We start from the raw sequence: 27,323 nt of genomic DNA on the forward strand, positions 1-27,323 counted from the left end.
GGTGGAGAAGTGGCAGATGGAGTTTAACCTGGGTAAATGCGAGGTGATGCATTTTGGAAGATCTAGTGCAGGAGGGAAATATACAGTAAATGGCAGAATCCTTAGTGGTATCAACAGACAGAGGGATCTAGGCATACATGTGCACAGTTTCTTGAGATTGGCAACACAAGTAGATAAGGTGGTCAAGAAGGCACATGGATGCCTGCCTTCATCAGCAGGGGCATCCAGTATAACAATTGATAGGTCATGTTGCAGCTGTACAGAACTTTACTTAGGTCATATTTGAAATATTGTATATAGTTCTGGTTGCTGCACTGCCAGAAGAATGTGGAGGCTATGGAGAATGTACAGAAACGGTTTACCAGGATGTTGGTGAGTATTAGCTATAAGGAGAGTTCGTACAAACTTGATTTGTTTTCATTTGAAAGTCAAAGGATTGGGGCGACCTGATAGAAGTTTACAAAAATATGAGAGGAATGGACAGTTGGAATTTCTTTTTCTTGGGCAGAAATGTTAATTACTAGGGGATATAGGTTTGAGGTAAAAGGGGGACTATTTAAAGGAGATGAGAGAGGCAAGTCTTTTTACACAGAAGGGTGATAAGTGCCTGGTATGCTGCGCCAGAGGAGGTGGTGGAGGTGGATACAATAGCAATGTTTAAGACACATATATGAAAAGGCAAGGAAAAGAGGGATACAGACTGCGTGAAGACACAAACATTTTAGTTTATAAAGGCATCATTTACCGATGCAATCTTAGTGAGCCAACAGGCCTGCTCCTGTGCTGTACTGTTCTTTGTCTTTGTCTTTACAACATAGAAACAGCCATTACCCCGACCAGTCCATGATGGCATTTTTGCTCTACCTGAGCTGCCTCCCATCTTCCCTTATTTATGGGCATAGCTCGATATTCAGTTCTCTCTAATATGCTTCTTTAACCTCCTCATAAATGTAGTTTTATAACTCACTTCGACTACTGACCATGCTACTAAGTTCCACATTCTCAACATGCTGAATAAGATGCTTCTGAATTTGTTATTTAATTTTTTGTGACTATCTTATATATTGACAGCCTCTTTTTGTTTCTTCACAGATTTTTCTCTGGCTATACTATAAAAACCTTTCATAGTTTTAAAGACTGCTATTGGTCACTTTCAGCATTCAATAGAGGAGTGACCCTACCTATTCGTTCTCAACTGAGAGGTATTGTGATTGGAACAAGGGCCAAGTGGATCTCACTGAGTACAAAATTGGTGTTGTTAACCTGGGCCAATCAGGAGCCCTTGGTTAGAGACATAAACAGGAGACTCTAAAGTAAAAAAAAAATATAAACAGGAGGGCAGTGTTTGTCACTGGCCACCCGGGTGTTTTCCTATCTTCCTGGTGGTGGAATTTGAATAAAGATTCGTGCACTTTGTGTCTCTCACTGTGTCTCACACGTGCACACACACACCATGGGTGCTGGGGATAAAATAAGCACTGCCGCACTTAGGTGGTAGTGTGGGGGTTAAAATATTAAAAAAAAATAAAGAGGAGATTAAAGAAAAAAAATAAATAAACAGGAGATTATCACACAGCACTGTCCTTTGATGTGAAGGGCAGTGTTTGTTTAAAAAAAAGAAAAAAAATATATATATATATATATAAATAGGGATTCACACAGCAAAAAAAAATATAAAAAGCTTGCTGAAATTGAATAAAGATTCGTGCACCTTTTGTCTTTCACTGTGTCTCAAAAAAAAATGTACACAGGAATGTAATAAGCACTACCGCACTTAGGTGGTAGTGTGGGGGTTAAATTTTTATTAAAAAAAATTTAAAAAAAAATAAACAGGAGACTCTAAAGTTAAAAAAAATATAAACAGGAGGGCAGTGTTTGTCACTGGCTACCCGGGTGTTTTCCTATCTTCCTGGTGGTGGAATTTGAATAAAGATTCGTGCACTTTGTGTCTCTCACTGTGTCTCACACCTGCACACACACACCATGGGTGCTGGGGATAAAATAAGCACTACCGCACTTAGGTGGTAGTGTGGGGGTTAAAATATAAAAAAAATATATAAAAAAGGAAAAAGAAAAAAAAGATAAATAGGGATTCACATAGCACTAAAAAAAAAGAAAAAAAAATAAACAGGAGACTCTAAAGTTAAAAAATATATATATAAACAGGAGGGCAGTGTTTGTCACTGGCCACCCGGGTGTTTTCCTATCTTCCTGGTGGTGGAATTTGAATAAAGATTTGTGCACTTTGTGTCTTCCACTGTGTCTCACACCTGCGCACACACACCATGGGTCCTGGGGATAAAATAAGCACTACCGCACTTAGGTGTTAGTGTGGGGGCTAAAAAAGAAAGGGGGAAATAAATAAATAAATAAATAAATAGGGATTTAAAAAAAAAGTGTCCCTGGGTGTCCTTGGAGAAGGAGCACGCGGTGTCGACCAACACCCTGGAGTTGTTCAGGGAGAGGTGGGCGCCGCAGGGAGTGGAGTGCATCATTTCTCCCTCCAACTCTATTTTGATTTAGTCCCTACCCTCCCCTTCACTGTTTTGATCACACAGCACTGCCCTTTGATGTGAAGGGCAGTGTTTGTCACTGGCCACCCGGGTGTTTTCCTATCTTCCTGGTGGTGGAAATTGAATAAAGATTCGTGCACTTTGTGTCTTTCACTGTGTCTCACACCTGCACACACACACCATGGGTGCTGGGGATAAAATAAGCACTACCGCACTTAGGTGGTAGTGTGGGGGAAAAAAATAAATAAAAAAAATAATAAAAAAAAATAAAAGAAAAAAAAATAAACAGGAGACTCTAAAGTAAAAAAAAATATAAACAGGAGGGCAGTATTTGTCACTGGCCACTTGGGTGTTTTCCTATCTTCCTGGTGGTGGAAATTGAATAAAGATTGGTGCACTTTGTGTCTTCCACTGTGTCTCACACCTGCGCACACACACCATGGGTGCTGGGGATAAAATAAGCACTACCGCACTTAGGTTTAGTGTGGGGGCTAAAAAAGAAAGGGGGAATAAATAAATAAATAGGGATTCAAAAAAAAAGTGTCCCCGGGTGTCCTTGGAGAAGGAGCACGCGGTGTCGACCAACACCCTGGAGTTGTTCAGGGAGAGGTGGGCGCCGCAGGGAGTGGAGTGCATCATTTCTCCCTCCAACTCTATTTTGATTTAGTCCCTACCCTCCCCTTCACTGTTTTGATCACACAGCACTGCCCTTTGATGTGAAGGGCAGTGTTTGTCACTGGCCACCCGGGTGTTTTCCTATCTTCCTGGTGGTGGAAATTGAATAAAGATTCGTGCACTTTGTGTCTTTCACTGTGTCTCACACCTGCACACACACACCATGGGTGCTGGGGATAAAATAAGCACTACCGCACTTAGGTGGTAGTGTGGGGGAAAAAAATAAATAAAAAAAATAATAAAAAAAAATAAAAGAAAAAAAAATAAACAGGAGACTCTAAAGTAAAAAAAAATATAAACAGGAGGGCAGTATTTGTCACTGGCCACTTGGGTGTTTTCCTATCTTCCTGGTGGTGGAAATTGAATAAAGATTGGTGCACTTTGTGTCTTCCACTGTGTCTCACACCTGCGCACACACACCATGGGTGCTGGGGATAAAATAAGCACTACCGCACTTAGGTTTAGTGTGGGGGCTAAAAAAGAAAGGGGGAATAAATAAATAAATAGGGATTCAAAAAAAAAGTGTCCCCGGGTGTCCTTGGAGAAGGAGCACGCGGTGTCGACCAACACCCTGGAGTTGTTCAGGGAGAGGTGGGCGCCGCAGGGAGTGGAGTGCATCATTTCTCCCTCCAACTCTATTTTGATTTAGTCCCTACCCTCCCCTTCACTGTTTTGATCACACAGCACTGCCCTTTGATGTGAAGGGCCGTGTTTGTCACTGGCCACCCGGGTGTTTTCCTATCTTCCTGGTGGTGGAAAGTGAATAAAGATTCGTGCACTTTGTGTCTTTCACTGTGTCTCACACCTGCACACACACACCATGGGTGCTGGGGATAAAATAAGCACTACCGCACTTAGGTGGTAGTGTGGGGGTTAAAAAAAAAAGAAAAAAAATAAAGATTGGTGCACTTTGTGTCTTCCACTGTGTCTCACACCTGCACACACACTCCATGAGTTCTGGGGATAAAATAAGCACTACCGCACTTAGGTGGTAGTGTGGGGGTTTTAAATAAAAAAAAGAAAAAAAAATATATAAACAGGAGAACTACCGCACTTAGGTGGTAGTGTGGGGGTAAAAAAAAATAAACAGGAGACTCTAAAGTAAAAAAAAATATATAAACAGGAGGGCAGTGTTTGTCACTGGCCACCCGGGTGTTTTCCTATCTTCCTGGTGGTGGAATTTGAATAAAGATTCGTGCACTTTGTGTCTTCCACTGTGTCTCACACCTGCGCACACACACCATGGGTGCTGGGGATAAAATAAGCACTACCGCACTTAGGTGGTAGTGTGGGGGCTAAAAAATAAAGGGGGAAATAAATAAATAGGGATTCAAAAAAAAAAGTGTCCCCGGGTGTCCTTGGAGAAAGAGCACGCGGTGTCGACCAACACCCTGGAGTAAAAAAAAAAATTTTTTAAAAATAATTAAAAAAAAATAAACAGGAGACTCTAAAGTAAAAAAAAAATATATATAAACAGGAGGGCAGTGTTTGTCACTGGCCACCCGGGTGTTTTCCTATCTTCCTGGTGATGGAATTTGAATAAAGATTCGTGCACTTTGTGTCTTCCACTGTGTCTCACACCTGCACACACACACCAGGGATGCTGGGGAAAAAATAAGCACTACCGCACTTAGATGGTAGTGTGGGGGATTTAAGAAAAAAAATAAATAAATAAACAGGAGACTCTAAAGTAAAAAAAAATATAAACAGGAGGGCAGTGTTTGTCACTGGCCACCCGGGTGTTTTCCTGTGTTCCTGGTGGTGGAAATTGAATAAAGATTTGTGCACTTTGTGTCTTTCACTGTGTCTCCCACCTGCACACACACACACCATGGGTTCTGGAGATAAAATAAGCACTACTGCAGTTAGGTGGTAGTGTGGGAAAAAAGGAAAAAAAAAATATAAACAGGAGTGGGAATTTGAATAAAGATTGGTGCACTTTGTAAAAAAGAAAAAAATAAACAGGAGACTCTAAAGTTAAAAAAAGGAAAAAAAAATAAACAGAAGCGTTAAGCACTACCGCAGTTAAGCGGTAGTGTGGGGGTTAATAAAAAAGAAAAAGAATAAACAGGAGACTCTGGGTGCTGGGGAAAAAAATAAGCACTACCGCAGTTAGGCGGTAGTATATAAAAAAATATAAAGAAGAAAGAAAAAAGAGTGTTTAAAGATTCGTACACCTTGTGTCTCTCAAAAGAAAAAAAAATAGACAGGAGACTCAGTGACTCCCCTCACCACAGGGACTGGCTCTGAGCTAGCTGGTCAGAGTCTGTGCATTTGTAAATAAAGGGTGATTTGGTGATGGGATATCAGCCTCTATGCAGTTATTCTAATGGTGGCAAGAGAAAAAAAAATGCTCCTGAAGAAAATTCAAATGTAACAGTCATCTTTGAGTTGAGGTAAACACTTCTGTTATTGTTCCTTTATTTGGGAAGCTTGACTCTTTCAGTCCTGTCATTAAAGACTGAGCCCGGTATGTGGAAAGAATGCCTTATGTTTTCCAGGCAAATGATAAGACAGATGAAAAGCAATAAGTAATCCTTCTGATTTACTTGTGGACCTGCAGCATTTTCTGTTATGAGAAGCTTAACTTTTCGTGAGGCACCAGATACTAAAACCTGTCAAGAATTTGACAGTCTTCATTTAAGGAATATTATGACCCCCAAGCCTCATCTAATTCTGAAATGCTGTTGGTTTTATTTGGCACTTCAAGAACCAGGAACATCTGTATTGGGATTTTTGATGAGGTTAAGACAATTGGCAAAAGCATGTGATTTTTGGATTAAATCTGAATGAGATGCTGAGAGATCACTGGTATGTGGGATTAATTACATAATCATGCAATAGCACCTATTATCTGAAGCCCAACTAGACTTCAAATGGGCACTACAACTGGCTTTGTCATTAGAAAATATGCCAATTGGAGCATGTGAGCTACATGGTATCCCAATGGAAGTGCACACCCTAACCTGAGTTTGGGAATGCCACGTGAGTATAAGCAATCACAGCCTCATGCGTGGCATATCCTGAGCAGAGAGAAACTCTAGATCAGCCCCCATCAAAATCTCAACTAATCTGCAGCCCAGTGAAATTACTTCAGGATCCAGGCTAGCAAGCCATTGTAGTTGCTCGTTTTTGAATTCAAGTTAGCAAAGGAGTCCTACAAGGCCAAACTTGACTAAGAGAACTCATAGGCCAGTATTTAGAAGAGTGCATACTGTGGAAAGTCCACCTAAATACCTTTTCGATCAGTTAAATTGCTTAGCAACATCCAAATAAGAATCAATTAAAAATCTGAGTAACTGGTCACCTGGTTCTCATGAAGGTCAATACTGACGCAGCTGCATCAGTGGTTGCAGAACCAGTTTTTAACAGGGTTCACTCTGGATTCCAACCTTTATTTTGAGCAAAACCTTGGCTGGGTTGAGAATGTATACTAGGAATCATTACTGAATAAGGATACAACTTTGGTTCTGGTCTCCAATGAAAAGCAGTTGGTGCATTTACCACTGATTGTAGTCAAAGGCTCAGGCCTGAGATTGATTGGGTGAATTGGTTGACAAAGGTTCACCTTGATTCAATCAACATTGTTTGATTAGAAAGTGGCTACCTGGGTGAAGTCCTAATTAAATATCCAGATCCTTTTCAGGAAGGAGTAGGGACTATCAAAGGCCACCTTGCATGTTAACCAGGAAGCAATTCTGTAAGATCACCCAGTGCCATTTACCTTAAGGGCAAATGTAGAGGCAGAAATTGAGGCTGGAAAACAAAAGAATCGTTAAACCAGTACAGTTTGCAGAGTGGGCAGCACTGGGACCGGACAGTCATTAATTGTGAAGTCTGATGGCTCAGTTTGCCTTTGTGGGGATTCTAAGCAAATGGCAAATAGCTTCTTGCAGCTGCATAAATGCCTAATCTCTCGCATAGAGGACTTGTAAGCAAAACTAGTGGGGTAGCTGTCCTTCAAGAAGCTGAACATGAGCCAAGTGTATCTGCAATTGCAATTAGATGAGCGATCCCAAAAGTATGCCACAATTAATACCCAGAAGATTTGGAGTCTCATCAGCCTGTGCCTTTTTCCAATGGACATTTTACAAGGTCTACTCCAGGTTGCTATTTATCTGGATGATGCACAAATAACTAGGAAGACCAATAAAGAACACTTGGAGAACTTGGACATAGTGCTTTAATGTTTCTCCCAAGCAGGCGTCCACCTTAGAAGGGAAAAATGTGTTCCAGACTGAGGAATGGTCATTGGACCTGAAACATTAACTGTGATTTCTCAACAGATGCTGCCAGACCTGTGGAACGTTTCTAACAGTTTCTGTTTTTGTTTGTGACATCAAGTGACCTGTTTAGGCTAGAGTCGACAAGACTGGACTACACTTTTTTTGGAAAATAAAGTGAGGGTGACTCCCACATCTGTCTTTCCTTGGATTGGTGAATTATTATTGAAAATTCATACAAAGCATGACTTAACAAAATGTCCTACTTCCCATATGAAGAATTCCTCACATGAAATTTACATCACCACAAACACTCTCTCTGAAGATGAAATGCCCCCCTATTCATGGTGGCCAGCGACTTCTGGTTGAATTCAGTGGTGAGCCCTCATTTTCAGTGCATACAATTGCAAGTTGGAACATCGTCCAGGAGACCAAGTAGCAAATGCAGATACATTGAGCCACTTCCCACTGACAGATACACCACTGGTGGTACCTCCCCTAGAAGGGTCAATTCTGGTTTTAAACTTTCAGGATACCCTTTCAGTCACTGCTGACAGTATTCGCTGTGGACGCACAGGTCCAGTCTTGGTAAAACAAAAACCACTCGTGATGATAGGGGAAACGAAAGGACCATCACAACCAGAATTGAACCCTTTCCAGACCAGTTCAACCAGATAACTGGACAGGACTAGCCTATTACTATGGTGAGCAGGAGTCCAAAATGAAAACTTTCCCAAGAAGTTATGTCTGGTGATCAGGATTGGATGCCAGCATAGCTGTGTTGGTGGGGCACTGCCCAGAATGCCAACAAATTACTACCAGCTGCTGTCCCACATTCATGGGAATGGTGGAGTTAACCCTGGACTCTGTTACACATTGACTATGGCAGTCCTTTCATGGGTTCAATATTCTTGGTCATTATGGATGCCCAAAGTGGTTAGGCATACATAGAGTTCATTTGGCAAACTCAAGGATGATGACTGAAAAGCTGCGAGTGTTGTTTGTGATACAGACTCCCAGAAGTATGGGTCATGGACAATTGCTTGTAGGGATTTCCTAAAGTTGAATGGCATCTGGCATGTTTGGACAGCTCCATACTACCCATCATCCAATGGTCTGGTGGAAAGAGCAGTCCAAATGTTGAAGGCAGGTGTAAAGAAATAGCCTAATGATTCACTCGATACCAAACTGTCCCAGAGCCTATTTAATGATAGGACCATCCCTCACCCCTGGTGCAGAGTTGCTGATGGGGAGAAAACTCTGCACCAGGTTAAACCTGACATTCCTTGACCCGGAGGGGGGGGGGCGGCAAGTGAAATGGCAGCAAGAATGTTAAATCCAGCCACCTCTAAGTGGGAGAGACCGTTTACTCCAGGGTACGAAGTTTGGTGTCAAAGCCACGGAAATGGCCAAGTGTGGATACAAGGTGAGGTTGACGTGAGGTGTGGTCCTGAAGCATATAAAGTTCAGGTGGGTGAGGTGGTCCTGAACAAACATATATGGATCACATGAAAGCTGCTACCTCACAAACAGGGTAGGAGCAAAACATAGCTGGCCTCTCAGAACAGCAGAAAAGCTGTCAGAAACAGTGGGTTCTCCCCCTCCATCTAGCATTGCAGAAACCTCAGAGGACCGAAATGGATACAGCCTGAAGAAGAAGAGGAATCTGTCTCAATACACTCTGGGCAGAAAAGACGTGCTATAGTCCATTATACACCACCCGTGTCTGTGTTAGAGTCAGAGGAACCAGACCTGGGGCGTAAACATCCCAGGAGTAGCTACAAGAAAAAGAACAGGGCAACATCTCTGGACTCAGTGGGGCAGAGGGATGTTGTGATTGGAACAAGGGCTGAGTGGATCTTGTTGAGTATGGGCCAGGTTAACAGCCCCAATTAGGGAGGCTTGGCTGACAGATATTAACAGGAGATTCAGAGAACTTGGGGACTGGGTCTGAGCAGGCTGGTCAGAGTCAATGTACTGTTCACATTTAAATAAAGGGTGACTTGGTGACGGGATACCAGCCTCTGCAGCTATTCTAGGTATAATCTCAAATGTATGGTATCATTCTAGAAATTTTTTTTTGTACTCTCTGCAGTGCCTGTATCTCTCATTTTTAATGGTGATCAGAACTCTACAAAATACTCCAGTGTACTGGCTGTTCATTTTGCAGTCCAACCAATGTTCTATTCATTGACTTCATTTCACCATCAATTGTTTTCTGCTTTCAATGAATTAAGATGGTGTAGCTTGCAATATTCATTTTAAGCTAAGGTATTAGCAACATGAAAGGATCTTATTTCTGTGTTGTGTAATATTGTACTGAGGTAAAAACAACTACTGCAGATGCTGGAAACCAGAGTCTAGATTAGAATGGTGCTGGAAAAGCACAGCAATTCAGGCACCATCCCAGGAGCAATAAAATCGGCGTTTTGGGCTTTTGCTCCTCGGATGCTGCCTGAACTGCTGTGCTTTTTCAGCACCACTCTAATCGAAACTAATATTGTACTGAACAGTGCTTGGAACTAGTTGTTCTCTGTCATGATGGGACGCTACATTGCCTTTTTTTGGGGGGGAAACAAGTTGGGATTTTTACTGATGATCATCATTTAATACCCAGCCATTTTCTCCAAGCTAAAATCAGGCCCTACACCTGGACATTTGAAAAGAACAGGACATCGATACCAGGAGACTTGTTCCTGACACTCTTCTGGAACAACTTCATATATGCAGTTACTGTTACATCTCAAATTGCTTATGCTTACAAGAAACACAAGTGGAATTAACAGCACCAAGTTGTATTTCAGAATTATTTTCAATGGATGTGGTTTTAGTTTACTTATTGTCCAGCTAATCATGAATTCCTCTCTTGATTCCTCTTACACTTGTCTATACTTAATATAATTCATGTTGAAGGCTTCACTTACCCCCATTATCTTTGTATTACACTTAGCACAATTTGGAGCAAAGAACTGCTCATAGCACCGTTCACAGTAAATATTGTTCTGCTCCTCTACAAATCCAGTATCGACCAGGGAGGTCTTGCAGTAAGTACAGTTAAACTCCTCAGGGTGCCAGGAGCGGCCCAAGGCCACAAGGAAAGGACCTCTGGAGATAAGGAAAAAAAGATACAATAATAAAACAGCAGTGCAAACTATCCTTTCCCAATCAGATTCTGGAACTGATAGTCTTGTAACATTGTTTCCTGCAGGACCTCATCCAATCTCTTTTTAAACATCTACTCCAAATTCCATTTCCTTATTACATAAGTTGCCCAATTTTCTTTTGACAAAATTAATTTTAATCTTTTGTTCTTGAATCCAACACTCCACAGAAGTATTTTTTCAGATCCAAACTGTTCATACCTGTGGATATCTAGATCATTCAAGTCACTCAGAGTAGGGCAGACATAATTTCCTCATAGGTCTGAATGATAACACATCGCACTAATATTTTGTCATTTATCCCATAGACACACATCTTGGGAACTATGTTAATGGGAACCATGTTAGATCTATCTGCATAATTTCAAATGTTTTACCCTTATTCGCCAGAATAGTAACATTCTCAGGCTGATCAGTCTCCTCAGAACACTTCCAGCTCGTTCAAAACAAATCTTATTTTCCTATATAATTCTTTATTTCCCATTTCCATGTAAATGCTAATTCTTAGTTTGTCAAGTTTCCATGTGGCTTCTTGGGCATTCCAATAGCAGAAGAACTTTAACTCCAGTCCTTAAGATATAAAGCTATTTCTCTCATACAGACTAAATCCAAGCCAAACTCAGCACTTCACCATTCACTTAATCAAAATGATGACCTCAAATTTACTCCCTTTAGCCTCTGCTCTAATTGCAAGTTTCTCCAAAATCAAGTCTCTCCCTATCCATCCTTAATCACATCTTCATTGCTTCTCTTAACTTGTTTTAAAAAATGTAGAAGTCACAAATTCAGTTAATTTAATAAAGGAACAGCAAAATCTAGCCAGACATTGAGAGGGTCTGCCCAAGAGGCTAAGTAGGGGTTTCAAGTGCCAAGGTAAGGTAATGTAATCCCATTTTAAGATACTAAACAATACAAAAATCATACAAAAGACAAATGGGGCTGTAATCATCCTCATGGAAGAATGGCATCACCAGTAGTGATCGTTACACAAGAGTTTATCACAGCTTTCAGGGTACTGATATTGGAACAAAGTCCTAAGGTCTCACCTGTTGGCACCAGAACCAATTTAGCTATTTTCCATCAGGCTGCCTCTGGATTGATCATCTCTAGGGTCACGTATAGGCTTTTTAGCATTCAATGAAACAAAAATGAAGCCAAATGACTGAGCTGGCAGCTCTGAAATCTGAGCAACACCCCTTGAGCAACAATCCTGTGACTGCTGTTCAGGCAGATTTGAGATTGCATGGTCATGGAGAGGCAAATAGAAAATTAGAGATGAGATCGGCCAAACTGTCAGTCTCCTCAGATGTCCCATTTGGTGTGGCATTCATCCCACTGCACCCTCTTTAGGGGCTTGCAGCCTCAAGCTCTACTAGTTTTTAGGCTGCCTCACAGAAGCCGTCTACACTAAGCCATGTATAGGCAGTGACCAGTCGAAGGGTTAGACCCGAACGAATGTGTTATTTAAAATAGGTTGCCTGCTTCTAATTAATCACAGCCATTATTTATCCAGTCCTGCCAGTGAAAAAACTTCACCGGTGAGACTGCATCAGGCAGCTGTTCCAATGCAGCTCTTCAATATCTTCCTGTTGCTCTGGAACTGGGAAAATCTTGCCCCAATATTTTAAAGAAAATGAGGTGACCTGGGATTTGATGTAGCTGAACTGTTGTGAACATTACAAGTTCCCAAAGGTAAATGGATCTTTCAGTAGTACTATCGGCTCAAGAAGAGCAGCATATTCTTTTCTAAGCCTTTCAAGCAAGTCTATGGCCTCAAAATAAAGCAACATACCGTGGATGTGGAAATCTGAAATAAATTCTCCACTAAATAAATTTCTCCAGCACTTTGTTATTAAGTTTTAGCCTTTCCCCAGTTGTTCTGATTTCCTGCCTCCTCAGAGCCCTCAACTTCCATCTCCCCAACCAAGCCTTGATGTTTCCTCTCGCCCTCTTTCAATGATAGATTTCTTTCTCGAGACTGCTTGGTGAAAGAGTCCTCAGTGTCTTTTTATGCTTGTCAGCCAAACTGTCCATTTGGCTCAAAAACAAGTACTAGAAAAGCTCTACAGAGACAAAAACAGAGTGAATGTATCAAGTCCCTTTGTAACCCTATCTTAATACTTTAAGCCCCTGCCCATTCTATTGGGCAAACTGTCTCAATGTCTTCTGTTACCTCTGTCTTTTTCTCTTTTGACTTTGACTCATATTCTGACTCTGACTCATATTCTAACTCTTTCTCTAGGTTTACTCATCTCCATCAAGATCTTGCATGTGCTCCTTTACAAATTAACTAAATTTGTGACTTCTACATTTGTTAAAAGCTAAGGGAAACAGCCAGGTTGTGTACATACTGAAAGATTAAGACTGGGCAGGGAGCGATAGGACTGGTTTAGAAGAAACTAGCAATTAAGAGCAGGGGCAAAAGAAAGGGAAGCTCGAGATCATTGTTCTAATTCAGTGAATGAGGAGGTTCTAAGTTTGGCTTGGATCTAATCTGTATGCGAGAAATGGCTTTCTATCTTCAGGAGCGGGATAATGGCTCTTGCTGTTATTGAGATGCCCAAAAAGCCACTCGGGATAATTGATAAACGAAGAATCAGCATATACATGGGAATAAGGAATTTTGTAGGAAAGCAAGATTTGTTTTGAGCAAATATCAAGGTTTCTGAAGGGGCAGTCATTGTCTGACCATGCCGAGAACATTTATTAATTTGTGGAAAAACAATGAAGCATTTGAGATTATGTACAGAGATTGACACTGTTGCAATTGATATAATTCCCAAAATATGTGCAGGGGTCAAGAATTATTTTTAATCTATATGCAAATGTTTCGACCAGAGAAGGAGCAAATCTTGATCTTCTCTTGGGTAATAAGACAGGGCAAGTGACTGGAATGACACTTTGGGTCCAGTGATCGTAACAATTTTAAAGCAATTATAGTTATGGAAAAGGATAAGCCTTCCATAAAAATTAAAGTTTTTTTTAATTGGAATAAGGCAAATTTTAATGGTATGAGACAAGAACTTTCAAATATTGATTAGAGTAGACTGCTCTCAGGTAAAAGGACATCTGATAAGTGGGAGGCTTTCAAATGTGTGATAACAAGAGTTCAGAGTCATTCTGTTCCTGGTAGAATGAATGATAAGGTTGGTAGGATTAGATGAATAAAGATATTGAAGTTCTGGTCAAGAATAAAAAAAGTTATATATTAGGTTTGGACACTAGGTTCAAATGAATCTCTTGAACAGTATAAAGAGTGTAGGAGCATTCTTAAGAGAAAGATCAGGAAGGCAAAGAGAAAATATGAGATAGCATTGGCAAATAAGATTAAGGATAATCCAAAGAGACTCTCCAAATACATTGAGAGCAAGACGGCAACCAGAGAGAGAGTAGGGCCCCTTAAAGATCAGAGTTTGGCTTTGTGTTGAACCTCTGGAGATAAGAGAGATATTAAATTAATATTTCATGTCAGTTTTTACTGTGAGGAAAGAAATGGGGCTAGAGAACTCGGGGAAATAAATATTGATGTTTTGAATACAGATCACATTACAGAAGCGGAAGTGCTGGAGGTCTTAGAAGATATAAAGATGCATAAATCTCCAGAACCTGATCTAGTTTATCCCAGAACTTTGTGGCAGTTAGGGAGGAAGTTGTGGGGCCCTCACAGAAATGTTTGTAACACTTATAACTACGGTGAAGTGTTAGGTGACTGGAGAGTGGCTAATGAAGTGTCTTTGTTTAACAAGAGATGTAAGAAGAAGCCTGGGAACTATAAATCAGTGAGTCTGACTTTGGTGGTAGGTAAGTTATTGGAATTTGAAAGATTAGAATTTATAAGTATTTGGAGAGGCGACGAACAGTTTAAGGATAGTCAGCAGGGTTTTGTGAGGGAAACTGTGACTCAAACTTGATTGAGTTTCTTTAAAGAAATAACAAAGAAGATCGATGTCTACTGCTGTGCCCTCAATGTTTACTTGGACTTTAGTACAGCCCAAAGTCTTGAAATGGTAGACTAATTAGTAAAGTTAGATCACAGTGTGAGCTTGCCAATTGGATACAAAATTGGCTTAATGGCAGGAGGCAGAAAGTGATGGTAGAGAGTTGTTTTTTGGACTGGAGGCCTGTGACCAGCGGTGTTCCACAGGGATTGATACTGGGTCCTCTTTTGTTTGTCATTTTATATACATGATTTAGATGAGAATATATAAGGTATGGTTAATTTTACGGATGATACAAAGGTTGGCTGTATAGTCGACAGTATAGAAGGTTATCTAAGAGTACAAAAAAAAAGGTCTGAGCGATGAAGGCAAACATGCTAAACGCTTTCTTAACTACCATTGCCAGTCTTCAGCCTATTGACCCAATTGATCAAGATTTCTGAGTACAGGAGCTGAGATGTTATGTTGAGGTTGTACAGGACGTTGGTGCGGCCTCTTCTGGAGTACTGTCCCAGTTCTGGTTGCCCTATTATAGGAAGGATATTATTAAGGTGGAGAGGGCTCAGAAGAGATTTACCAGGATGTTGTCATGAATGGAGGGTTTGTGTTATAAGGGGAGGCTGGAACTTTCTTCAATGGAGTGTAGGAGGTTGAGGGGTGACCTTGTAGAGGTTTATAAAATCATGAGTATAGATAAGGTGAATGAAAACTCTTTTATTTAGGGTGGGGGATTTCAAGACTAGGGGACATACATTTAAGGTGAAAGGATAAACATTTAAAAAAGACACGAGGAACAATTTTTTTTTTTACAGAGTTGTTTGTGTGTGGAATGAACTTGCAGAGCAAGTGGTGGATGTGGGTACAGTTACAATGTTTAAAGACATTTAGATAAGAAATATTTGGAGGAATATGGGGTAAATGCAGGTAGATGGGACTGGTTCAGTTTAGGATTATGTCTGGCATGGACTGGTTGGACCGAAGGATCTGTTTCCATGCTGTATGACTCTATGCCAGAAGGAAGGGTCACTGGAAACAAAACATTAACTCTATTTTCCTCTCTACAGATGCTCAGTTTCTCTAGCGCTTTCTGGCTTTGTTTCACATTTCTAGCATCTACAGTTCTTTGTTTTTATTTTAGTGTCCATTTGGCTGCATTTTAGGCAGATTGTAGAGCTACAATACATCGATCAGGCCTTGGCATTTAGATCAGTAGGGTCTCTGCCCTGCTTGTCTTTGGTCCTTCATGGCCTCTCCTGCAACATCCTCATTAATATTTTGTATCTGAAACCCGGAGACAGAAAAACACGTAAATGATCAACAGAAACACTCTAAGTACAAGCCAGCAGGAGAGAAACAGGTAGTTACAGACTGAGTGATACTTTTTTAAACATTTTTGTCTGTCAGCAGTTGCATGAACAATAAGTCAACAATTCCACATTTAGAAAAAAGGCATTCCTCCCATTCACAGTAACTGCATTGCTGCTTATTACAAGGAATTTCAATGATGCTTGTTCAACAACTGTGTAAATTGTTTTGAGAAGTGTGGTGCTGGAAGAACACAGCAGGCCAGGCAGCATCCGAGGGTAGTGATATTTGAAGGCACAACTACAGGCCACTCAAAAAGGGAAGAAATTTTTCTTCTTTGGATGCTTTTTGTTGTCACAGGGAGCTTAATGTTCCTTCTGACCTTTCAAAAATCTATACCATCACCAATTCAATCATTTCTAACTTCAGGGCTTATGCTTGAAACGTCAATTCTCCTGCTCCTCGGATGCTGCCTGGTCTGCTGTGTTTTTCCAGCATCACACTTCTCAACTCTAGTCTCCAGCATCTGCAGTCCTCACTTTCTCCTAACTGTAAATTGTTTACCATTTTTGATGAAAAGCCAAGCCTTGCATATTACTGTCTGGACTAAAACACTCTTGAACCCCATCCACTGCGTAGAATTGCAGTGGGCCAAACCAGTAGTATTATGCACAATTATACTGTCAGTACCCTACCACACATCCCTGTGGTATGAAATACTAATCTAACAAAGTTAAAAATCACACAACACCAGGTTATAGTCCAACAGGTTTAATTGGAAGCACACTAGCTTTCGGAGCAACGCTCTGTCGCTCCAAAAGCTAGTGTGCTTCCAATTAAACCTGTTGGACTATAACCTGGTGTTGTGATTTTTAACTTTGTACACCCCAGTCCAACACCGGCATCTCCAAATCATAATCTAACAAACCATTGCTGTTCAGTTATATGTACGATTTGTGCTACTAGGATAAACTAACTCCAGAATCTCACTGCAGGCAGCATATGTTTCCTGTCCATCTGTTTCCAAGAGTTTGAGGTGTGTAATACTTTTGAGAAATGAAGCTGATGAGATCAGTTTTCTTTCCTTTCATTGTGTTATCATTCTATCACCACACAATGAAAATAATGACAGAGCACTTAATACCTCAGTGTTACTTATATGTGGTCACCACTGGTTTGATGGGGCCAATGAAAAGGGTGGAATTGGGACCTGCCACAAATGGGCCATTCAAAATCCTGTGAATTCAACAGTGTCTTAATGCAATTTTGAAATACCTAAGGGAAGAGGATAGACTAGGCCTATTCTACTCATTACTACATTGGGTAGTGATATTTGAAGGCACAACTACAGGCCACTCAAAAAGGGAAGAAATTTTTCTTCTTTGGATGCTTTTTGTTGTCACAGGGAGCTTAATGTTCCTTCTGACCTTTCAAAAATCTATACCATCACCAATTCAATCATTTCTAACTCCTAACTGAAGGAAAACATTCCAGTTTTTCTACCATCTTGTTCCTTTGAATGTTGATAATTTCTCATTTTCAATGCATGGCTAAGGGAATCTATGCAATCCCAAAGTATTTCTGGTTAGTAACGTAGATGGTACATCAATACTTCAGACAGTAATGTGATGGTGATCCTTCAAGGAAGGAATGGAAAAGAGGGATAATTTGTGGGCACCCTCCCCAGAAAATGTTATTTTTAGTCACTCATGATATTGGAATGAGACTGTATTCTAACAACCATTTGACTGTAAATCTGAAGTGATAGATTAAATGAAATGTTGCACATGAAGGACACAGGTTAAATATGCCATTCCTAAAGTGGAAAAATCAGGAAATGTGCCCTCACCTGATAATACTGTTACACTGTCCACATAAAGGAGTTCGGCTGCTTGCTGGGAATCTCTCAGCCCTTTGCACAAGGTTGCGAGTACCTCCACTGGTCTGCCCTGGCACTGGAGCATGTGTAGGAACATAAGCAGGTGTCTGGGGCAGAGATGACGCAAATGGTTTTGGTGGTGCAGAATGTGGCAAAGGCTGAATATGTTTGGTGAGGGTAGTCGTACTTTTTCCAGGCTGAAATTTCTGGGCGAAGCTATCATCTGTTACCCATGGTGGTCGTCCATCTGATGTCACAGCAGTTGGTTCATTTGGAGGAGCTGGAGCAGGCTTAGCAACATTGAATGTGGCAGTGCTGCTGTGCATGTGCTCTGAAGAGAATGAATTGAAATAAGTAAGCAACAAAGTTCCAAATATCAAATCCAAAACAGATATGGAGCTGAATTATATGTGTTGTTTTACCAAGCTCTTAATAGACAGAGGCATAGACACAGTCATACAGCATGGAACCAGATCCTTGGGTCCAACAAGTCCCTGCTGAATATAATCCCAAACTAAGCAAGCTCCACCTGCCTGCTCCTGGCCCATATCCCTCCAAACCTTTCCTATTCATGTACTTATCCAAATGTTCTTTAAACATCATAATTGTTTCAATCCAACACATCCTCAGGAAGTTCATTCCACATTCAATCCACCAGTTGTCATAAAAGTCAAATAATAGTTCAATAATGTCCTTTAGGAAATGGAATCTGATTCCTGATGAAGGGCTCAAGTCTGAAATGTCAGCTTTCCTGTTCTTTGGATGCTGCCTGACCTGCTTTTCCAGCTCCACACTTTTCAATTCACACAGTCTGGCCTACGTGTGATTCCAAACTCTCAGTAATAGGTGAGGGTTCCTAGATTAGATTACTTAGTGTGGAAACAGGTCCTTCGGCCCAACAAGTCCACACCGACCCGCCGAAGTGCAACCCACTCCCCTACCTTTACCTCTTCACCTAACACTACAGGCATGGCCAATTCACCTAACCTGTACATTTTTGGATTGTGGGAGGAAACCGGAGCACCCAAAGGAAACCCCTGCAGACGCGGGGAGAATGTGCAAACTCCACACAGTCGTCTGAAGTGGGAATTGAACCTGGGTCTCTGGTGCTGTGAGGCAGCAGTGCTAACCACTGCGCCACTGCCGCCCACCAGTGGCATATGGTTAGAATAGATTAGAATTCAATTAGAATCAAGCAATAAATGCTGGCCTAGCTCATATTATCTGCATTCCATGAATGAATAAATTTAAAAATGCCTGATTAGTAATCACACTTGGAGGAAACTAAAGACATGAACAAAGGATTCTGCAGCAGATAGGTCATAACCAATGGAAAAGCAGGCCAGGAGACTAAATATTCCATGAAATTAGCTCAAATTTCCAATTCTTTGAATTTTTTGCCCTATAAACTTATTCCGAGGTGACACACAGTAGTCTACCTATTAACAGTTGGTAACAAATCTGAAATTTTTGACCCTGAAGGTTCAAATAGGATTACTTGGCAGCACCCCCACTCCCACCCCAATTTTTGGCCTAAGCAATAAAATGCTACGTATTTTTTTTTAAAACAAAAGAATACTGATGCTGGAAATCAAATAGAAAATGATCAAGTTAATAAGCTTTCTTGGAGGGAACAAATTAGATTTCAGGTTCAGACCCTTCATCAGGACATGGTCAATGACAATCTGGAAAGCTCTTCACTGGCCTGGAGTCATACCTAACAAATGCCTTTGAGACATGTAAGAAAAACAATAAAGCAGTGGATACAAAAATAGAAATTGCTGGTAAAGCTCAGCTCAGCAGGTCTGGCAGCATCCCTGGAAAGAAATCAGTTAACATTTCGGGACGAGTGACCCTTCATCAATAGGAGAAAGTGGAGTTAAGCAGTAGAGTCATACAACACAGAATCAGACCTATTGATCCGACTCGTCTATGTCAACCAAGATTCCCAGAATAAGCTATTCCCACTTGCCTCCATTTTGCCCATATCCCTCCAAACCTTTTCTATTTGTGAACCTATCCAAGTGTCTTTTTAAATGTTGTAACTATACCTGCATTTACCACTTCCTATAGCAGTTCATTCCACACACGAACTACCCTCTGCATGAAAAAGTTGCCTCTCTGGTCCCTTTTAAGTCTTTCTCCTCTCACCTTGAAAATATGACCCCCCTAGTTTTGAACTCACCCAACTTAGGGAAAAGACCTTTTGCTGTTCACCTTATCTATGACCCTCATAGTTTTATAAATCTCTACAAGGTCACCCCTCAACCTCCTAGTGAAAAATGTCCCAGTCTATTTAACACATCCATACAACTCAAACAGTCTGGTCCTGGCAATATCCTGGTGAGTCTTTTCTGAACCCTCTCTAATTTAATAATCTTCCTATAGTAGGATGACCCAAACTATACACAGTGCTCCAAAAGTGGCCTCACCAACGTCCTGTACAACCTCAACATGATGTCCCAACTCTTATACTCAATGGCATGGAAACATCTTCAAATTCCCCTCCAACTCACACACCTTTCTGACTTCTCAGCATCCCTTCATTTATTGCTGTGTTTAAAATTCTGGAACCTCTTCCCCAATGTATTGAGATGAATGTACACCATATTTACAGCACAGTTCAAAAAGATGGCTCAGAGCTTAAAAATGTGTTGCTGGAAAAGCGCAGCTGAAGAAGGGCTTATGCCCGAAACGTCGATTCTCCTTCTCGTTTTGATGCTGCCTGACCTGCTGTGCTTTTCTAGCAACACATTTTTAAGCTCTGATCTCCAGCATCTGCAGTCTTCACTTTCTCCAAAAAGATGGCTCACCCACCTCTACAGTCTCAAAGGCAATTAAGGATGGACAGTAAAAATGCTGATCATGCCAGCTGATTGTGACACCATTATCCAAAGGACAAAGAGGAAACATGAAATGCTAACCAGTTTGTTCCCTCCACAGATGCTGACTAAACTTCTGTATGTTTCCAGCATGCCATCTTTTTGGTTACAGAGGAAGCTATTCTGTCAGGGAAGGGAAAGGATTGACAGGAAAACTGCAAGATAGAGAAACTGCCACAGATAATATCAGAGCTAAGGAAAGAATGAGACGCATCATTGTTCCTGTCCCTCAACATCCCAGTCCAGTCTCTCCATGTTTCTGGCTGGCATTCTTTCCCTCGCTTGGCTTAAAACGACACACTTTTCTCTGAATTCAGCCTGTTATGCATTACCCACTTGTTTTATACCCCATCATTGGTGGCTATGGCTTCAGTTGTCTGAGCTCATGTTTTGGAATAAGTGGAGCAGGTAATGCTGAGGAGGCAGGGAGGCTGCAGATGGGCCTGGACAGGTTAGTAGATGGGCAAAGAAGTGGCAGATGGAATACAATGTGGGAAAGTGTGAGCATAGGAAGAATAGTGGCATAGTCCATCTTCTAAGTGGGGAAAGGCTTCAGAAATCTGAATCACAAAGGGACTTGGGAGTCCTAGTTCAAGATTCTTTTAAAGTTAACATACAGGTTCAGTTGCCAGTTAGGGAGGCAAATGCAATGGTAGCATTCATTTCAAGAGGGCAAGAATGCAATTGCAAGGATGTACTGCTGAGGCTATGTAAGGTTGTGGTCAGACCACATTTGGAATGCTGTGAGCAGTTTTGGACCCCATGCCTAAGGAAGGCTGCACTGGCCTTGAAGGAGTCCAGAGGAGATTTTCAAGAATTACACTGGGGATGAAAGGCTTACCACACAAGCAGTTGAGGACTCTGGGCCTAAACTCCATCAAGTACTAAAGGATGAGGATGGACCTGATTTAAACTTAGAGTTTGGATAGAATGAACATGGAGAAGATCTTTCTGCTTTTAGGAAAGACTAGGACACAAGGGCACCGCTTCAGAGATGAGACTTTAGAACTGAAATGAGGAGGAAATCTGAAATAACCGCACAGAGGCCAGAATCCCGTTACCAAGTCACCCATTATTTACAAGTGCACTGTATACTGGCTGTGGCCAGCCAATCAGTCAATGCCCTGAACTGAGGAGATTCTTAATCCCCTTTGTTTGTAACTTGTACTATCTAATTTTTTTTAAAAAGTTAACATAAACATCCATATGCAAGAAACAGCAATTTACAGGGGAAAGGGATGGCAAAGTCGGACCCCAAACCCCTCTCCTGTTTATATCTGTCAGCCAGGCCCCTCTGGCCCAGATTAACAACCCCAATCAAGAATGTCCTAGTCAACAAGATCCACGTGGTTCCAATCACTATAAATATATTTGTCCAGAGTGTGGTTAACTCGTGGAACCAATTGCTGCAGAAGGTTGGGGAGACCAAGTCATTCTATGTATTTAAGACATAGGTTTTTGATCAAAGGTCATGGGAAGAATAAGGTTAAGAAATGCATCAGCCATGATTGTGTGAGCTGAATGGCCTAATTCTGCACTTATATCTTATGGTCTTAAACCCTCCTTTGTGGTTTTCACCCCTCTTCCATGACCATACTTAAACACACACCTTTTAACCAAACCTTTGGCCATGCCTTTTCTATGTTGAAGGGAAGTAAAAATGTAATGAATGCTCTGAAGAAGCCATACCAGACCCAAAATGTTTCTCCCTCCACAGATCCTGCCAGACCTGTTGTTTTTGCTGCATTTCTGTATTGGTTGTGTTGTGATTGGAACCACCTGGATCATGTTGAGTAGGAGATCCTGGGTTAGGGTTGTTAACCTCAGCCAATCTTGAAAGCTCTGGCTGAGCTATACAAGCAGGAGATCTGGCTCGAGGAGAAGTGTTTCGTTGTCTCCCACCCACCCACTTTTTGTTTTTTTTATTTGTTAAAAGAAATATAACCAGGAGATTTAGAATCTCTTCAGTTTGAGTGACTGACTCCAAGCTGGCTAGCCACAGCACTGTGCACAAGTAAATAAAGGTTGACTTGGTGACAAGATACTGGCATCTGTGCAGTTGCTTCAGTGCTAACAGGAGAAAACAGGACAGGCCTGAAGAATGTTTGCTTGCAACAGTCATCTTGGAGTTGGGGTAAGTATTTCTGGCATCATTATTTTATTTGGGAAGCTTGTTTGACAGCAAAATCAAAGACTAGTCCCAGTATGTGGAAAGAAAGCAATATTTTTTCCAGGTAAATGACAATGGGGCAAATGAAAAGCAACAAGCAATCCTTCTGATGTTTGTTTGGTTTGTTTGTTGACCTGCAGCATTTTAGGTTATATGGGGCTTAATTTTCCCAGAGACGTCAGACACTCAAACCTTTCAGGAGTTAGTTATGAAATATGATCCTAACCCACCTCTAATTTAGAGATGCAATCTGTTTTATTTGGCTGTTAAAGAATCAGGTGGGAATCCATATTACGATTTGAGGTTGACATGACTGGCAGAGATATGTGATTTTTTGGCTTAACCCTGAATTAGATGCTGATACCACACTTGGTATGTGGGATTAATGACATAACCATGCAGAAGTGCCTACGAGCTGAACCCCAACTTGTCTTCAAACAAGCATTATAATTGGCTCTGTCTTTGGATACTGTGGGAAGTGCAGCATGGAAGCTACAGGGCATCCAAATGGAAGTGGACTCCCTCACCTGCCCAACTGAGCTTGGGGAACACCACTTGTGTAAGTAATTGCAGAGCCTCATGCAGGGCATATCCTGAGCAGAGGGACCCTTGGCCAGCCCACAGAAAAACTCTACAACAAAGCCAAGCCTCAGCTAATTGGCTGAAAAGGTCTCTGGGATCTGGGCCAGCAAGCCATTGTAATTGTTGCTGGTATGTGGATTTAAGACAGCAAAGGAGTCTTGAGTAAGATAACTTGTAGGTTGGCACCCAGGAGAGTACACACCCTATGAAGTCCCCCTACATGTGGGCTGGAACAATTAAATTGCTTAGTGACACTCATTAGGACTGATTAAAACTAATGTTTAGGTAAAGGCTCACCAAGTTCTCATGAAGGTTGATACCAATGCAGCTGTATCTGTGGTTGCAGAATCTGTCTTTAATGAGATTCACTCGGGACACCCACTGTTAAGCTTGAGTGAGACCTCCGCCAGATTAAGACCATACGCTGGGGAACTATTGCAGATTAAGGGCATAACGTCAATTCCTGTCTCCTAAGAGAAGCAGTTGATACAGTTACCACTAATGGTAGTACAAGGTTTGGGTCCAAGCCTATTCTGGTGCTATTGGTTGAGAAAGATTCACCTAGACTTTTGGCTCAACCTTTTTTGATTAGAAAATGGCTGCCTCAGTGAAGTCCTAGTGAATTACCCAGGCACTTTTCAGGAAGGGTGTGGGACTATCAAAGGGCCAAAACCACTTTATATGTTGACCAGGAAGTAATTCTGAATTTTTGTGGGATGCACCCAGGGCTGTTTGCCTTGCAGGTGAGGTGGAGAGCAAAGGAATAATCAAACCAGTGCCATTTGCAGAATGGACAGCACCAATCATAACAATTGTGAAGCCTGATGACACAGTTCACCTTTGTGGAGACTTTAAGTAAACGGTAAACCACTGTTCATAGCTGGATAAATATCTGATCCCTCACATAGAAGACTTGTACACAAAGCTGGATGGTGCTCTCCTTTAAGAAGCTGCACATGAGTTATGCCTACCTGCAATTGTGACTGGATGAGGAGTCTCAGAAGTGCGCTACAATTAATGTCCATTAAAGTTTATATCAATATAGAAGACTGCCATATGGAGTATCATAGGCCTGCAGGTGGGAAGGGTGAAACAAAGTTCAGGTAGCTACTACCCCTCAAATGGAGCAGAAACAAAACATATTTGCCCCTCAACAGCCAGAACGCCTGGGAGAAACCGTTAAGTTCTCCCCCCTCAGTGTAGCTCAAGGAAATCTGAGCCTGAGATGGATGTAACCTCAATACCATTATAGCTGGAAGAGGAGGAAACTCTCCCAAAAACTCTTGCTCCTGATGCAAGAGACTGGCTACGATCTAGTACATGCTGCCCACGTCTGAGTCAGAGGAATCAGACCTGGGGTGAAAATATCGCAAGAAAAGCTACAAGAAAAAGACCAGGCTTACATCCCTGGACTTAGCTGGGAAAAGATGTAGTGATTGGAATTAGCTGGATCTTGTTGACCAGGATCCTTGATTGGGGTTGTTAACCTGGGCCAATTAGGAAAGCCCTTATTGACCAGTATACCCAGAAGATTCACACAGCATTGCCCTTTTGTGAAGGGCACTGCTTGTCACTGGCCACGTGGGTGTTATTCAATTTCCACCACTAGGAAGATAGGAAAAAGATTTGTGTACCTTGTGTCTCACACCTGCGCGCACACACACACCATGGGTGCTGGGGGAAAAATAAGCACAACTGCAGTTAGGCGGTAGTGTGGGGGTTAAAAAAAAAAACAGGAGTGGCAGGGGATCTGAAAAAGGGAAAAAAAGAAAAAAGATAAACAGGAGTGTCAGACATCCTGCTTACTCTGAAAGCTGGCTCTGAGGGAGCTGAATCAGTGTCAACAACTCTCCATGTGTAAATAAAGGATGACTTGGTGAAGGGAGACCGGCCTCTGTGGAGTTATTTCAGAGACAATGTGGAATTTCTTCAGCCAAAGGGTAGTTTATCTGTGGAACTTATTGCCACAGAAGGATGTGGAGACCAAGTCATTGAACGTGTTTAAGACATAGATAGATTCTTGATTAGGAAGGGATCAAGGATTTTTAGGAGAAGTTAGGAGAATGGTGTTGAGAAACACATCAGCCTTGGTCAAATGGCAGCAAGAAAAAAAAGTATAACTAGGAGATTCACACAGCATTGCCCTTTGAGGTGAAGGGCACTGCTTGTCACTGGCCACTCAAGTGTTTTCTTTTCTTCCTGGTGGTGGAAATTGAATAAATATTCTTGCACCTTGTGTCTTTCACTGTGTCTCACACCTGCACACACACAACATGGGTGCTGGGGGAAAATGAGCACTACCGCAGTTAAGTGGTAGTATGGGGGTTTTAATAAAAATAAACAGGAGTGCCGAAGATTTAAAAAAATATATAACCAGGAGATTCACACAGCATTGCCCTTTGATGTGAAGGGTACTGCTTGTCATTGGCCACTTGGGTGTTTTCTTCCTGGTGGTGGAAACTGAATAAAGACTTGTACACCTGTTGTCTTTCACAAAATTAAAAAAAAACAGGAGATGGCCACTTGGGTATTTCCTTTCTTCCCTGGTGGTGGAAATTGACTAAAGGTTTGTACACCTGTTGTCTTTCACTGTGTCTTAAACCCATGGGTGCAAGGGAAAATATAAGCAATACCGCAGTTAGGTGGTAATGTTCGGGTAAAGAAATAGAAGAGGAAAAAAAGGACAGGAGTGTCAGACTTTAACAAAAGAAAAAAGAAATTATTGTCAGGAGTTCTGCTGACTGAGAGATGGCAAAGTGTGTGAAGGACTCCCCTTTTTGTGTCAGTGAAGGGGACTGACTCTGAGCTAGCTGGCCCACAGCCAGTATATTTTGAGGAGGAAGGAGAAGAAGAAAGTGAGAGTTCTCTGAGTGAGAGACATTTTGATTTCTGGTTTCCTTTTTTTGGTTGATTGTTTTTAAGTTTCTCTTTTGATTTACTGCTGCTGCTGCTCCTGCTGCAGCCTGGGCTTTGCCCACAGCTGAACATTGTTGCTGGGGCCTGTTTCAACTGCTGCTGCCTGAGGCCTGCCTCTACCGCTGCTGCTGTGGCCTCACCCAGATAAAAAATTATAACCAGGAGATAGCCACTTGGGTGTTTCCTTTCTTCTTGGTGGTGGAAATTGAATAAAGATTTGTACACCTGTTGTCTTTCACTGTGTCTCAAACCTGCACACACATCATGGGTGCTAGGGAAAATATAAGCACTACCGCAGTTAGGCGGTAGTGTGGGGGTAAAGGAAAAAGAAACATATAACCACGAGATTTAGAGTATCCTCAGTTTAGAGCACTGACTCTGTGCTGGCTGGTGCTACAGTCAGTGTGTTCCTGCTGATACTGAGGAAGAGAAGAGTTTCTTTGTCTTTTCTTTCCCCCTTTTTTTTGATGAGGGAAGATATTTGTTTCTTTTCTGTTTGGTTTCTTTATTGTTTGTTCTTCATTTTTAAGCTATAAAAAGTATGGCCACTTAGGTGTTTCCTTTCTTCCTGGTGGTGAAAATTGAATAAAGATTTGTACACCTGCTGTCTTTCACTGTGTCTTTCACCTGCGCACACACACAACATGGGTGCTAGGGAAATTATAAGCACTATTGCAGTTCAGCGGTAATGTGGGGTAAGAAAAAAGAAAAAGAAAAAAAAATAACCAGGAGATGACCTTGCCACCTCCTTGCCCCTGTGAATTGCTGTTTCTTGTATACGGCCGTTCATGTTAACTGTTTGCTTGTATTTTGTCCTGTTTAATAAAATAAAACAAAATATAATCATGAGATGGTCACCCAGGTGTTTCCTTTCTTCCTGGTGGTGAAATATGAATAAAGTTTTCTGCACTTGTTTTTTTCATTATGTCCTACACCTCACACACATGACATGGGTGCTGGGAAAAGTAAGCACTACTGCTGTTTGGCAGTAGTGTGAGGGTTTATAAAAAAAATGAAAATATACCCAGGATGTTCAGGTGACTAACTTCGAGATGGCTGGCCACAGCCAGTGTACTGTG

General features: G+C 41.5%; 1 protein-coding gene across 6 annotated transcripts in view; it reads right to left on the reverse strand.

The window, feature by feature from the left end:
* The window catches only part of ldb3a (LIM domain binding 3a), a 206,064-nt gene that overhangs the window by 19,239 nt on the left and 159,502 nt on the right, over positions 1-27,323 (reverse strand). For all 6 annotated transcript variants that reach the window (XM_087982634.1, XM_087982636.1, XM_087982637.1 and 3 more), the window contains 2 exons: positions 17,665-18,025; positions 10,336-10,516 (listed from right to left, as the gene is read on the reverse strand). In XM_087982634.1, the coding sequence (XP_087838760.1) occupies positions 10,336-10,516; positions 17,665-18,025 (542 nt within the window). The remainder of the gene's footprint in view (positions 1-10,335; positions 10,517-17,664; positions 18,026-27,323) is intronic.

Source organism: Chiloscyllium plagiosum, unplaced genomic scaffold (assembly GCF_037043375.1).
Source record: "Chiloscyllium plagiosum isolate Xiang-an unplaced genomic scaffold, Cpla_swu_hap1 HiC_scaffold_43, whole genome shotgun sequence".
Classification (NCBI taxonomy): Eukaryota; Metazoa; Chordata; class Chondrichthyes; order Orectolobiformes; family Hemiscylliidae; genus Chiloscyllium; species Chiloscyllium plagiosum.